The sequence below is a fragment of the Cottoperca gobio genome, chromosome 7 (genome assembly GCF_900634415.1).
Source record: "Cottoperca gobio chromosome 7, fCotGob3.1, whole genome shotgun sequence".
NCBI classification, from domain to species: domain Eukaryota; kingdom Metazoa; phylum Chordata; class Actinopteri; order Perciformes; family Bovichtidae; genus Cottoperca; species Cottoperca gobio.
Window position 1 is genome coordinate 7,345,165 of NC_041361.1, and position 15,588 is coordinate 7,360,752.

At 44.5% G+C, this 15,588-nt stretch overlaps 1 protein-coding gene across 6 annotated transcripts in view; it reads right to left on the minus strand.

Moving 5' to 3' along the window:
- Positions 1–15,588, minus strand: part of zbtb46 (zinc finger and BTB domain containing 46) — a 56,810-nt gene that overhangs the window by 10,818 nt on the left and 30,404 nt on the right. For all 6 annotated transcript variants that reach the window (XM_029435079.1, XM_029435074.1, XM_029435073.1 and 3 more), the window contains one exon: positions 4,187–4,468. In XM_029435079.1, the coding sequence (XP_029290939.1) occupies positions 4,187–4,468 (282 nt within the window). The remainder of the gene's footprint in view (positions 1–4,186; positions 4,469–15,588) is intronic.

The window sequence follows — 15,588 nt, forward strand, 5'->3', positions numbered from 1 at the left end:
GAGCAGCCATCTTGCAGCTCAAGTGAAGACTTTTTGTACACCCAGGGTAAAGGACGACTGTATCGACCATGTAAGATGTTCACTGGCAACAAGTAAAGGCACGCTGGATGAAGAATTTAAAATTCCTTACCGAGCCTTTAGCTCTCTATAACTATTCACACAGAGGATTTTTCTGCTAGATTAATATCACCATTAGCTGGTACTGAGAGTGCATCTCTTTTTCTCATAGTGCTTATGAATCAAAGTGTAATGTGTTGCAGGTTATTCAAGGATTGTGTGTGTGTGCGTATACTAGTATGCGCGAGTGTGGGCAGCGTTTTGGGGAATGTGTCCAGAGTTATGCAGTGCGTTAGCCATTCATTGCCCTCCTCTGCACAACGGACAGAATCACACAACCATGAGGCTCGACCGTGGACGGATTCCTGGAATGTTAAACTACCGCGCCCGACACTCCCCACTCCCACTTACTGAGAACACACACAAATGCTGCTTCACTCCCCATCTCCTCTTCCCCAACCCCCGGCAGCGACGGGAGGAACAACATTAAGAGGGAAGGCAGAAATGGAGACGAGAGTAAAGAGATGAGCTGCAGGTGAGAAGGAGCAGCTCATTAACAAATGGTGGCAGTGGACACTTCTTAAGAAAGGACTATCGTGCAATAACTACATCAACAGTCTCGGTTCAAGCCTCATGAAGGATTCCAACATACGATTGTTGTTTTTTTTGCAATCTTGTCTCACTGAGTTTAATATTACAGTTGCGTCTGGCAAGAATACAAATAACAGCAGACTCACTGCACAGCGACACGAGTTAAAGAAATAGAGAGAAGAAAAACACACTAATGTAGAACTGAATTACTCAAACACATGACGATAGAGGAATTAAAATACAACCTGCAAACTCTCCTCCACCTGCAATCAGAGTGGGGTCAGATTTATTAGGTCTTTTTAGGCTGTAGGGAGGCAATTACTGTAAACTGACTGACCAATTGCCAATAGCTAATCAACTATAGTCTGTTTGGAGGAGTTTTCAACGACAAAAACGCTTAATTACGCCCCGATAGTAATAACCTTTGGACAGTTTACCTCAATGTTATTGTTTTAAGGATGCAGGAGAGCAAACCTGGATTTAGATTCGTGCCAGCAGTTCCACAAAGGTTTAGTGGATTAGGTGACCTTTAATGGAAAATCCCACTGCCAGATTGAAAGTTATTGCTCCTGCATCAATATCTACCTTTTCATTAACCGTTACTGTTCTTCCTTTCCACTTGCATTTAAAACAGGAGGCAAAGGGTATGGTGTTGCTATATGGAATCCAAATTTTAAATCTGAAAAGTGTCCTGCACCAGATTTGTGTCATGGATAAAAATCATTAAAAACAAACTATGGAGCCACTGGGAGATACTGTACGGAGTGAGTCAGTTTTCAAAAGTAGATGTGAAGTGACGAGAGCAGGCAGTGGAAAGAAAAGTTCAATAATGTCAGTATGATCCCTATAGTTAATTGGATGTTCTTTACAGCCAGTATGCTGTGGCAGTGAGGACAGGTGCGCAGGGATGGTCCGGCAAATCCATTGTCTGGCATTGATTGTCTGACGCACAAAAAAAGGGGTAGCAAGGCCAAATCCCAATGATCTTAATTGGATTCATGAGGCTGATTGACATACAGACTGGTCCCACTGTATTTTGGAATTCCACATGCTAGGAGGATGTAGTCCGTGACCCATGCAAAGGATGGCAAAGAGAGGAGCTGTGCATTTGAATTTGCAGGCCTTGTCAACAAGGTGAAGGTTGGGTTGGTTTGAATTGCTAAATGTGAAGAGAGAGAAGCATTTAGTGGTTGAACTGTAGGACATTGATTCTCAGTTTGGTCCGATTTTGGATGTATGAATCTTTAGGAGAAGAATGTTTTATTAAACAGTCAATTATATAGAGACGAGAGAAAGAGGAAGAGGGAGGGAGAGGGAGACAGAAGCTCTGTGTCAAGGCCTTTTTGCCGCTGATATTCAGTGGTCTCTCTTGAATTGGGCCAGGTGACCTTGCTCTACCTCCTCTCTGCCTAGATCAATACTTTCCCAGGATTTTAAACCAACATACTTTGATGCTCCACAGCTGAAGTGAAAGAGGGGGAAAGAGAAAGGAGTGAGACAAATAAGGAAGAACTGCAAGAGCCTGCCAGAAGGGGAGGGAGTGAGAGAGAGTGTGAGGGATGAGTGTTAAGGAGGGGTGAAGGAGAAATGGATGGAGGAAAGGAGGGATGGATGACGTGAGGGGGAGTACAGGAGGGAAAAAAAGGACAGGAAGGATGTTAAGCAGGGGTGAAGGAGAAGCAAGGAGGAGAACAGACAGGAGGAGGGGGGAAAGAGGGCTGAATGGAGGGAGGGGGGCAGGGAGCAGCGATCTGTCAAACCAGGCAGACTTATCCTCCGCCCAGTAATCTGAGGTACAGTGTTTGTTTATTTCTGTCCTCATTTAGACACAGGGACAGACCCGGGGAGGGAGGGGAAGTTGTTGGCCATCTCGACAAGCCCATTTCCCCAACCCCTATTGTGAAGTGAATTCAAAATAGGGTTTGGCTAACCAAAAACCTCCCTGAGGTTTCTTTGGTGACAACTGAAATACAGCTATAAGACTCATTAAACATGTTTTTTTTTCCATGCAGGGAGCAAATGATTAACATTCTCTGAATTCTCCAATGTCTCCTATTCATATAGTAAAGTCTGAGTGTAGCTGTACAGTGTGAATGTGTATTAAAAAGAAGCCTCTTCTTCTCTTCTCTAGCTTGTGAGGCTGTCTATCTGTGCTGTGACAGCATCTGATTCTCCTCTTCAAGCCAACAGAAACATTTCAATCCCACACACTTAACACTTACACACAAGGGGTGATGTAACGTGCGTGTGCGAGCGTGTGTTTTGGTCCATTCAGTCTTGGCCCTGTCTTTTATTTTGTAGGTGAGTGGGGCTCAACTCAAAAGGCATGACTCTGCTCGGAGTTGTACCCTTCCTTTGCTTTTCTTCTGTTCACAAAGACAGGCAGAACTCGGGACAAAAGATCCAATTACTAGCCAGTAAAAGCAAAGAGACACAAACACACGAGTTGCACACACACACACACACACACACACACACACACACACACACACAAACAAATGTGCCCACGCAGACATGGACCCAAGCAAATATACGCTCACGCTGGCACACACACACAGATACACACATGTAGACGCTGACAGTTTAACACCCTCACTGAAGGCAAAACACGGACTGAAGCAAGGAAAACCTCTCTTGTTAACGTGGACATATTAAGCACAAATAAGGATAATCTAATATTGACGTGGTCAAAAATGTTTTCATTCTAAAGTAAGGGGAGGCTTTAAATGGAAAATCTTAGCTGATAAAAGAGTTATTGCTTCTTATGTGGCGAGGTATTCAGACATTCAAAGATGAGAAGAAGGTCATTCAGTCATTCAGTAAAAACCAAATACAACTTTTATACTTTTTTTAATCTATAACTTTATAATTTATTATATCTCAGATAACCTAACATTTTTCTATCATAATTGTATGTTTCACAGTTTATTTTGAAGGATACCATTTTTTAGAAAATACTCCACATTTTGAAGGTACTGTTAAAAGGATGATCATCAGTTTGGTTGCTGAAGTATTGTAAGTAATATCTGAACAGTTGCCGCAATTCTGTTGGTTTATGTTGCTGCTGCTCTGATATGCACAAAGAAACTGTCACATAAAACCAAACAAATCTTTCTCACGAAAGCGAGAGCGATCCCAGCAAAATGTTCTCTCACTGAGTCACCGCTGACTAGTCATCACTGGCATTGCCACACAAACACACTCAAGTGGCAACACACACACACACACACACACACACACACACACACACACACACATTCAGTTATCCAAAGACAGTGGCTGATGAGGGAAAATACTCTGCAGAAGAAGAGGACACTCATGTCAAAAGCAGTCAAGCCTGTATGTTTTATGTCTCGCACAGGTGACCACATGAGCCGCTACTTCAAAATACACCAGTAGATTCGAAACAGTTTGTGTATACCCGAGTTGTAAGATATAATGAGGTGTGTGTGTGTGTGTGTGTGTGTGTGTGTGTGTGTGTGTGTGTGTGTGTGTGTGTGTGTGTATGTGCGCACAGTGTTAGTAAATAGTGACTTACAAGACAGGGAGTGTGCTCCTTTGGGCAGGTACTCGAACAGCAAGGGGTTATCATCTCCCATCATTTCAGCCCGCAGAGACAGCAGGCTGTTCTTACTCATCAGCGCCGCCTTCAGATTGGCTACAGACGAGATTGTTCCGACCACGCCTCCTCCCCCGACCTCCTCCGATTCGTTGGGACCAAGGTAGCTGGGCTCTGTGGTGAGAGGCTCTTCCTGTTTAAGGAAGAAGTCGAGGCGTTCGCCGCGGCTGTCTGAGCTGTTGGGTTCGGTCACGTCTGCCCCTGAAAAGAGATGAAGTAACAGAAGATGGGTGAGGCTCTTCTGTCCTCCTGCAGCAGTCACTGACAGACATTAAAATGGTTTGTAAAGCAACGCAAACTAAAGCAGAGAAATTCAAGTCTGTGACACGGGACAATGTCTCCAGACATTTCACACAGCAGTGTTTTAACTTAATTAGAGGGATTACATGCTTCTCTATTGGCTGAAAATCCCAACACTGTTGGATTTGTGAAACCCTATCAAAGGGGATAAAAAACCCTAACATTGTACTTGAATAGTTTCACCCGACAGTGATAACAGCTTGAGTGAAAACAGAAAAAAAAACACCACCATATTAAACCAATTCTTTCAAACCTCTCAGCCGAGTCATCGTTTACACCCAGTGTTTTCGGTAGCCACTACCAACACGTCACCGCTCTGAATCATCTCTCTCTCCTCAACTCCCTAACATACCTCATCATCACCAGTCAACAAAAATACAGGGAGATCATAAAGAGACAGTGAGAGAGAGAAAGGCAGACACAGAAGTGGTATGTGTGTATGCGTGTATGTGTGTGTGTTTAGCCGTCAGTGTCGTTGAAAGCAGAGTGTGTAGAGAAGCTGTCAGCAGTAGACATGTCGCTGGAGGTTCCACTGTAGATCTACAAGACTGTCAGACCACACATCTGACGACAGCTCCGCTCAACACAAACACACACACACCCACACAAATATGGACACGCAAACACACTTTCATTGCCTCTTAATTGACATTTAACTGATGACAGTTTGCTTTCTCTAACAAAGACTTAGACAAAAATACACATCACGCACATCTTTGAAAGACTTTGAAAGAACGGCTTGTCTACACCTTAAACAAACACACACACAAGACTTCTGAGTGCTAATGCAGACTGCGCGTAATTATGTGCGACTGTTCTGGACAGAAACCTTCTGACATCCTAATATATAAGTTTAATGTTCCACAAAGCCCATGCAGGGACAGCTGAAATCACACTTAATTCTAATGGGGAATAAACAAAGTGAAGGCAGAAACAGGGGTGATGTGCGGGGGCACGGAGAATAGAAACGAGTGGAGAAGCGAAGGATAAAGACAGAGTGAAAAATTCAAATGGGAGCAAGAGAACAGAATAGCCCTATTGTCCATTTTAACTACAGTCAGGTAGGGCTAAGTGTTTCCTGTTCATCCCAAAGCTCATCTGCTGCAGGGGGAGTCAAGGTGACAGAGACAGTAGTTTGCCGCGACGTCTGGAATACCGATGGGTTTAACGCCTCTTCACAGCCCACTGGGTCAATGTTGACCACTCTGTCTCTCTCTCTCACACTCACACACACACACACACACACACACACACACACACACACACACACACACCACACACACACACACACACACACACACACACACACACACACACACACACACACACAGTGTCAGTCATTTTTCATGCTCAGTATAGATAAATGATCGCAGGTCAGATGGATGATACACGCTATGTATGCACAGTTGCACTTACACGAATAGATCTGAAAGGTGTAGGGATACAAGTGAGGTATTGAGGACGTTGTGGGGGGGGGGAAGAGAGATGGGGCGCGACAGATAAGACTGACATACATACGAAGTAATCAGCGGCCATCAAACTACTCACAGACGCAGAGGAAGATATAAAAAGAGGAGATAAAGTAGGAGGAATGAAGACAGATGAGAGGAGGCACGGACAGAAAGAGAGAGGAAGAACAAAAAAAAAAAGGCAGGGGAGTGTAAAAGCGGGGGTGTCGAGCTGTGGAGGAAGCACAGAAGATACACACAAAATCCACGCACACCCCCTGCCCAAACTGCGCAGACACACACACAAACACACACAAAGTTAATTAAGGAGGGGGTGTAGGGGTTGGCGCAAGGGGCATGAGGTGCAGGAATTCATTAGAGCTCTGCCCCCTCCTTCAGTGGGCAGCCCAGCAGCCACAAGAGTCAATCAATAACATAGATCTGCTGTGGGCCAACAACAAACACACACACACATGCACAAACACACACACGTATATGGAGAAAGGAGAGGCAAACAAATGGAAGGAGAGGGAGAGAGGGAGAGAGAAAAGAGGGTCACCTCTCTGACCCCCATCTCCCTCCACTCATCTGTTCATTGGACAAGCGAGTGACCCCTGACCACTTTTCCCAGCATCCCCTGGACTCATGCAACTACAGATGGAACATGTCTGCCCTACTCACACTCATACAGTAACAATGCTTCAGTCACATACTGCAGATTAAATGACAGAGTTATGGAAAACTGATTGCTTCATGATTTCCTCGCACGGAAACGGTCAAAATTCAGAAAATGTGTGAAATTAACATCTGTGCTTTAAACATTAGTGAATAGCTCTCTCCGTCCTGCCGTGCAACAAACAGCATCCTGCTTTCTGAGGATTTATCCGCATTTCCGAGACTAAGCATGAGATATTAGAAATTAGTATTCGGCTGACCACAAACGGGCTTCAGCACCAAATAATCGGAATATACTACATAATCCTCCTTCACTTATGTAAGCTTTATCGGGCCCTACGTAGATGGTGTGTTACTTAAACCTCATCCTGTTCCGACAGATACAATCATTTACCACACCAGAAAGAGTCGCACCTAATCCTATGCACGCAGCTTATGGATTTCATCATATGTGTGCCGGGTTTCTCAGAGGATTTGTAGACACACATATTGTGGTGTCTTTCAGAGGCAATAGGTTTATCTTGAGTTTTGGAAACACTGTGGTTACATCATTCCTTTGTGCACATATGATGAGTGTTAACATACTGCTTGTCATAAGACAACCTATGAATTTCAATGGCTTTGGATAACGGCTTTGAACGGCATGGTCAGAAACAAGAAAACAACAGCATTTTCCCCTCCTTTCTTCTGCCTTTACAGTGCAGCGGCCTCTCTACAGTGAAGGGAATTTTCATTTTCCCCTTCATAAAAGAGTCCGAATAATTTAGATTTCTGCTTTATGAAGAGATCCTCCGTTTAATTTGGTTGCCATGGTAGCCAGGCACCCTTGGCTTCAACATTTATGCTAAATAAAAACCCCTTTTAAAAGGAGAGACAAATATGTGGAGATGGTGCTTCTCTTTGTTCATATGTGTGTGAGTGTTTGTGTGTCTGTGTGCACGTGTGAGCGATGCTGCAAGCTATGTGGGGGCTTGAGTGGGAAAAAGCAAAGGCGGAATAAGACTTGCCTTGGAATAAAAGATGTGTGTGTTGAACTATACTTCAAATGTGTTGTGAGGGATACTGCATGTATTATCAATTGAGGGAGTTGCGGCTAATGGATAGAAGATACAGTTTTATGGCGCTGTGGATGAAAGTTGCACTGTATATCTGAGTTAAGTGTGTGTGTGTGTGTGTGAGATTGTGTGTGTGTGTTTCACAAGGGGAGTTGTATTATTAGAGAGAGAGCGTTGACGCAGTAAAGAGGAGGAAAGTGAAGGTCTGAAAAGGGAGGGATGGGTCAGCTGACCCAGTTTGACCCCTGATCTTCTGTTCTGATTGTGTTCAAGGAGTGTGTCAATGTGTTTGTGTGTGTGTGTGTGTGTGTGTGTGTGTGTGTGTGTGTGTGTGTGTCTGTGTATCTCACTAAATACCTCCTTCCCCTCTAAATGAAGCCAAACACTGTTGTGTGAAGGAGTTTCCATTTTCCAAAAGTACAGGTTTTTGATAGATAAATGCATAAATAAAGCAAATTGATACATAGCCGCTACTTACGAACACACATGAACTGGCTGTTAATGGACACACTCCTTTAACACCTCCAGTCACACACACACACACACACACACACGCACACACACGCACACACGCACACACACGCCTTCAAATCAACAGAGACAGTAGCCAAACACAATGGAGAGAAAAAGTCCAGGGTGGTTAAGCAACGAGGTACTGAGGCTTGTCGACCACAAGAGAGCTGTCAGAAAAGAAAGTAGGGCTTGTGTGCATGTTTGAGTATGGGAGTGCAAACAAAAGAGAAAGACTCACTCACTATGTATCTTTGTGTGTGTGTGTGTATGTGCTTGTGTGTCCGTAAAGAAGCCTTGCCCCAAGTTGGCATGGTTAATGGCTCGGCCAGCCCGAGGTTGAAAAGGACAAGGCATTACAAGAGCCGTGTTGTCACAAGACTTTGCTGTTCGCCGTATTTTCTGCGCGACATTACAGCGACATGCTTCCAAACGAGAAAACGCACGTCTTTCTTCTCAAACAGTTCCATACACAGGACACACGATTAGTGCATGTTTGTCCTCGAGTGGACAAAGAGGGGAGGGAAGGTGAAACTTGCTTCCTCAGCATGCCAGAGTTTGAGAGGGTAAAAAAGTAATTTCAGCAGAGAAGGGGGAGTGAGGCACTAAAACAGCTCAAGAATTCAGAGGCAATTTAAAAAGCAGTGTGGGAGAGGGGAATGAAAAAAATGCTGGGTTAAAAAGGAGGGAGGATGGAAAGTAAAAGAGGTTGTTATTCTCTCTCTCCTTCTCTCTCTCTGTTTCTCTCTGTCTTCTCTCTCTCTCTCTCGCTGTTGTTTTTAGGGACTAGCCGGGCCACAACCTCCAAGAGAGATAGGGAAGGGTGGGTGGGTGGTGGTGGGGTGTGTGTGGATAGGGAGGGCAAGCATAAATCAAGCAAAGCCTGAAGGCTTTAGAGGAGGGAGGGACGAGAGTGGTAAAAGACAGGGAAGAGAGAGAGAGAGATGATGGTGCTGGTGGTGATGGTGGTACTGCTGGGGGCTTGGAGTAAAAGAGAGAGTGTGGGTGGAGGGGAGGAGAGGAGAGGAGAGAAGAGAAGAGGAGCACAGCGATTGCAAGAGTGGTGGGGTGAGAGGTGGACGGTGGGGTGATGGAGTGTGGGTGGGTGGGTGAGTGAAGGGGGAGTGAGGAGAGGTGAGGGGGAGGTTACAGAGGATGTGGGAGGGAGGGTGGTTAGTGACGGTGGGGGTGAGCAAGTGAGTGTAAGAGAGTACGTCTACAGTAAGCCAGCTAAATTTTAAAATGCATAATTTTATCTTCATTGCCCACTGTCCGCTCTACGCCGGCGTTCAATACAGCTTCAAACAGTCTCAGGACATTATTTGGGTGAATGCTCATTAAATTAGCGCTACACATCCAAACAATACAAATAAACACATGAGCAGTAGGGACATTATATCAGGAAGTGAAGCCTTATCGTCTTTGTCTGATTTTTACCGTTACCATGTTTCGTTTGCAAAATTGAAAGTTCTCAAGAAAGATATTATGGTGTCGGACCGGTATGAGTTTGTCCTCATCTTCTGCCTGGTGGATATTTTTTTGTAGGGCTGCTACCACAATAAGGTGGCCATATTCTGCAGCTGGCCAGCTAACACACAAGTCGGGATCGTCAGTCACAATAGCTCTCCATGCTTCTCTTCTCTGTACTGGGCCGTTTATTCCTCTCTGGCCATTTTTTCCTCAGAATTGTATATAATCTTTCTTTAATAGAGTTAAACAGGAAAATAAATTCATACAGTTTATTCAAAAGACCTGGTTAGCTTTGAAGACCAGTGATCAGATTGTTATTTTATGCTCATTCAGTTGTGTGACAACAGAAACAGAAACATATAAGGTGAGTTCTGCTGTAACGAAACACAGTACAGGTGATCATAGAGAGCCGGAGGTGACAGTTCGCTGTGTCTGTCTCACTGTTTACGAGATGTCGGCAGTGATGCACAGTGTTTTCTCCAAAATGGACAGCAAGGATCATATTTGTAAAGTTTCCTATTTTTGAAGTGTTTCAGTGTAGGATGGAGAACTCTTAAAAAAAAAAAGAAAAACATGAAAATGGAAACTTTCCAACCGTAAATTGCATTTTCAAAATTAGCCGCCTTGGTGTGGATGTAGTCTGAGTGAGCAAGTGAATAAGTGAAGGAAGGAAGGTATAGAGGGAGCGGGTGAGTGTGTGGGGGATGGAGGATTGCAGGGCTCAAGGTAATCTGGGGAGTTAATGCAGCTTAGAGGGACAGAGGAGTGGGAGGGAGGTAGAGAGTGAGAGAGAGAGAAAGAGAAAGAGAGAGAGAGAGAGGAAGAGAGGGGGAGTGATGGTGGAGGGAGAGAGTGTATAAAAATAATAGGGTCAGCAGGGAAAGAGAGGAATAAATGAAGATGTATCAGAAACAAAAGCCGAAGCAACTGAGGGGGGAGAATAGGAGAGAGAGAGAGAGAGAGAGAGAGAGAGAGAGAGAGAGAGAGAGAGAGAGAGAGAGAGAGAGAGAGAGAGAGAGAGAGTACAGGGAGTGTAAAAGCTGGCGAGATAGGAGAGTGAAGGGGGAGAGAGCGAGCGGAGAGAGTGTGTGAGATAAAGAGTGGGCTAATGAAAGGTAAGGTGAGGCTGAGCGAGTTGGCGGGTAGAAGGGAAGTCGACAGAGAGAGAGAGAGCGGGGGAGAAGTCTGCATGGGGAAAGAATGCTGGGTGGGGAAGGAAGGCAGACACGCAGGGCTTTGTGCTAAAAGCAAAGAGAGAGAGATGGAGAGATAGAGAGAGAGAGCGAGAGAGAGAGAGAGAGAGAGAGAGAGAGAGAGAGAGAGAGAGAGAGAGAGAGAGAGAGAGAGAGAGAGAGAGAGAGAGAGAGAGAGGGGGGGAGAGAGAGAGAGAGAGAGAGAGAGAGAGAGAGAGAGAGAGAGAGACAGAGAGTGAGTGGTTATTTCTTCGCTTGGGGAGGAACTGGTGAGCGGGCACCAGCCCAAAAGCCCCATCCAGCCCGGTCCAGGGTCGTATTTGAAGGGTGAGGTGGGAGAGAGCGGTTGAGAGGAGGGATAATGGAAAGTGGAGGAGGAAAACGACAATACTCTGGGCGGGGATGCTGTTCAGAGCCTGCGGGTTAACACACTCTCCGACTCACACTGACCAGCTCAGAAGCTTGAGGCTACTAACTAACTGTAATAACTTCTTTACTGCTCCCTGGTAATGAATTTAAGACAAATTTAACAACCAAACAAAGTTGGCAACGTCAGTATATTTCCAGCTCGATATTCTTGGAATGGCAAAGGTCTGCAAAAATGTCTGACCAAACGGACTGTGTGCGCCTTCAAGCACGCCGGACTGCACATGCTGAACATGTCCGGGTGCACAGAAACCCATCACACACACATCACATCAGTTTGTGCCTATGCTGTCTGTGGCTGCGTCCGTTTTTGGGATACATCAAGGACACTTTTATCATTTCTGCTTTTTCATTTCTAAAAATAATTGCTAGTCCAGGTTGTCCTGATGGAGGTGCCTACCACATAAACACAATGTTTCTATTCTGCAGCTGGTTGATTCTCAAGTCTGACGCTATACTGTGCGCTATCAAAGAAAGTATAATTATTTCATCCTGCTCCCAAGACGAATCAACGTGCTTTAAAAATCTGGCTAAATATCTGCATTGGACATAAGTGTGCTGAGCCATCATATTCTTTATATTTAACCTGTACGCTTTGTGCCAAGAGTGTGGTGATCTTCACCAACGGATCAGTGCACCAGGATAAAGAACAACTGTATGTGTTTCAAGGAAACTTAACTTATCAATATAGGTTGTGACAGTCATATTATATTAGAATAAATGGGTTTGGAAAAAAACCGCACTGGCAGATTCTTTCTTAAGTTTAGAGAAAATAATACTCATTGACAAAAAAACAAGACGTCTAATAACTCCAGTGTCCTCGAATCTTTTCAGTTCTGATTGTTTGATAAGTGGCTGCCTGACAAATGTACAAAAACACAACACATGAAGACGTACGCTGCAATCATACACGCAGATGACCAGCACAAGGGGTTTCTCCAGAAAACAGTCAATGTCACTGTGCTCCGTCCACAGAGGGACACTCCACAGAGAGGGGAGCCGGGGGTGTTACGTGTTCCCTGCAGAGCATTAGTGTGTGGTCGGGCTTGCCCAGTGAACAGAGAGCACAAGAGCTATTGCCCCTCTCCCCTCTCTATGCTCATCTCTCCCATCTTATAACATTAAGACTGTGCCTCTCTGTGCTTGTATCCTTGGCAACCTGCCTCCAACAATGGAGAGAGCTCTGGCCTCAGCATGGGAGGAGTACAGTGCCATGGAGAGGGAAAGCAAGGGCGAGGGAGATAGAGGGAGATGGAAAACTGGCAGAGAGGCAGCGCAGAAAGGGAGAGTTAGGGAAGGAGTCGCAGTGTTTGTTCCGCACAGACGCAGGAGGTCAAAATGAGGGAACGGAGCAAAGGGTTAAACAGAGGAAGGAAGTGAGACGGATGAGACGTGAAAGGCTGTGCCAAATCTGTGCAAGCAACAAGCTTAGTGTTAGTGGATCAGCGGAGATCTGTGTCACTCTTGAGCTGATAAAAGTTGGATGGATCTCAAGACCGAGGCAGGACGGGTCTGGAGCTTGAACCTCACCACTCCACCAGCCTTTCAGCAGTACAGCCTGTGAAGATGCCACCGAAATAGACGACGGCCTTGTTTGACGCAGTTCTAAATCCATAATCAGGATTCTGGCACTGCGGCCAACGCGGAGCCGATTATGAGCACTGATTGTCGAAATCCTAGTTTTATTTTCATGTCCCCATTTTATTTAAAACATTACGTGCTATACTATGGAGAAAAAAAATGATGACATATTATACCATGACGTTTTCTTATGACATAAAATACTATGACTTTTTTTTTTGGCATACTATACTATGACTTTTTTTTTTATGACATGCTATGCTTTGAATTTGTATATGGCATACTATACTATACATACTATGACTTTTTATTACTTTATTATATATACAGATACATATTATGGACATGATATTTTTCATGATATTTTATATCTTTTATGGCACTATTTCAATGCTATATCCTAATCTACCATGAGATTTTGATTCATGAGATGATATATTCCACAGTTCTACAGTCAGGTAGAGTCTGTCTGGTACCACTGACTCAGTGTTTACAATTTTACATAGATTTCCGACGTGGCAGATGAAAAAATTGAGTGGCCGGTAAAAATGTTTAGTGACCTGCCTTGGTGGCAGGTAAAGGGAAAAAAAACTTAATTTCAGATCCCTATAAGTGATTGATATGTTTCATTACTGCAGGACTCATTCAAACCTTCTTAAATACACTGAACATGTTTATTAAGAGGATGAAGATTTTGGGGGTGATATTTATGGAAAACCAGAACTTGCTCGGGAGTCCACACTGCGAGATTATAGCCACAAATTCCTACTGCATGCTCCTCCTGACTATAATACAAGGATCAGAGGTAAGAACAGTAGAAATCCCACTGTGTGGACGAAGGGAAAAACCATAGGGACGTATACACATAGAGGACAGTGTTCATCTTCTCTTCCCCCACTGCAGCCGAGCTGAGCCATTGAGATTAATTGCTTGTGATCAAATCAGCAGAAGCAGTGCAAATTAAAGAACGGGGCCCATCCCCACCCCCTCCTCCCTCACCTCCACAACACACACCCCCTCTCTCCTCCACCGAGCCAGACCCAGTGGACACTGTGTGTGACGAGCCCAGGCGCTTATTCAAGGCTACAAACGTGTCATTTCCTCTTTCCCCGGAGAGGAATATAGAGCTCGGAAAGGGCTCGAAATGGAGCAAGGGGTCAGTTAAATTGCGCAGGCGTGTGCACACACATACAGTGCACACATCCTTACTGGACACACATGCACAGAAAGTCAGTGCCCTAAGCAGAACTACTGATATCTCACCCCGCTTCTCCAAACTGCTCCTCTCCCTGTCTCTCTCTCTCTCTCTGGCTCTCTCATTAAGAAGCCATTAGAGAGAAGGGCAGCGCAGGACCACATGACCCCTTCCTAACCCCTGCTACACACCCTGTAAGGGAGGGAGGAATAGAATGAGGAAGGGAGGGAAGGAGAGAAAGGGGTAAAAGATATAAAACAGAGCCAGATAGCAAAAGGGGAGGTAGAGAAAACACGGGATGATAAGAGGGTGAAAGGGAGAGATGGCGTACAGGGGAAAAGTAGAGCTCATATGTAAAAGTTCAAACAATGAGCAAAAGATTGAAAAGCAGTGAAAGATTAAACAAAAAGAAACCCACAGGGACATATGGGAGTGTTTCTCTGTCGATACAATTAATTATTTTTGAATGTTCCCAATGGAGTTTCTATTGTTTTTCTAGTATTGAGTAACAGACCAAGACCATTTCAAAAAATGATACATTTTGAGCAAGTTTTTGCGCTACAATAAGGTGACACTAAAGGTTCAAAGTGTAAGATGTGCCAGAATTTAAACGTAAAACATTAAAACGATTAAGAAACATTATCAACAGAAAGTGAAGAGGTAACCTGTTTTGACGTTATGTGTTGACTAACCCTAACTAGCGTTTTCTAGTTTCTGCCACTTTATATTTAGTCCAATAAACAAACTAACGTAACGTCACATGGACTACAGCCCCGGTTAACATTAGTGCCCCAGTAAACACAGATAGATAAGCCCCACGTTAAGATTATAAAACAGTGTTTTCTGACCGGCTCTCAGAGTTTTAGCAGTTTGGTCAAAATTTGGTATTGTTGCCCTGCTTATTGACTGACAGGCATAACAAGAAGTAAATGCAATACACAATATTATGAATAAATTAGAATACAATAAATATGCCAAACTCCTATAACTAAAATATAAACATTAGAGATTGTATGGACCCAGCTTTAGAGGTGAAATACTGCCCCCTATGTCTTTGGAGCAGGTGGCTCGGAATTACACATTGAACCTTTAACGCATGTCACTGAACTGGCAGATCATCGCCTCACTTGCTCTAATGAAACATTTTTACGACTCACGAATTGATGATTAGATGTGCTGTCTGCAACGTGCTCATTTGAAGGATAGAGAGGACGAAGACATGGTAGATAGAAGAGGTATGTATGAGTCAGAGTGGAAGAGAGAGGTAGAGAGGCGTGTGATAAGTATGCAGTGACTTCAGGAGAAGGGGATAATTTGGGAGTGGAGGGGAAGACGGCTAGGCAGCTTCCTTAGTCGGACACAGGAATGCAGAGCGGGCGGATCCCAGTGCGTGTGTGTGTATGTGTGTGTGTGTTTCTATGTGTGTGTTTATGCCAGACAGGAATCCCTAACCCCCACAGACTCCGGC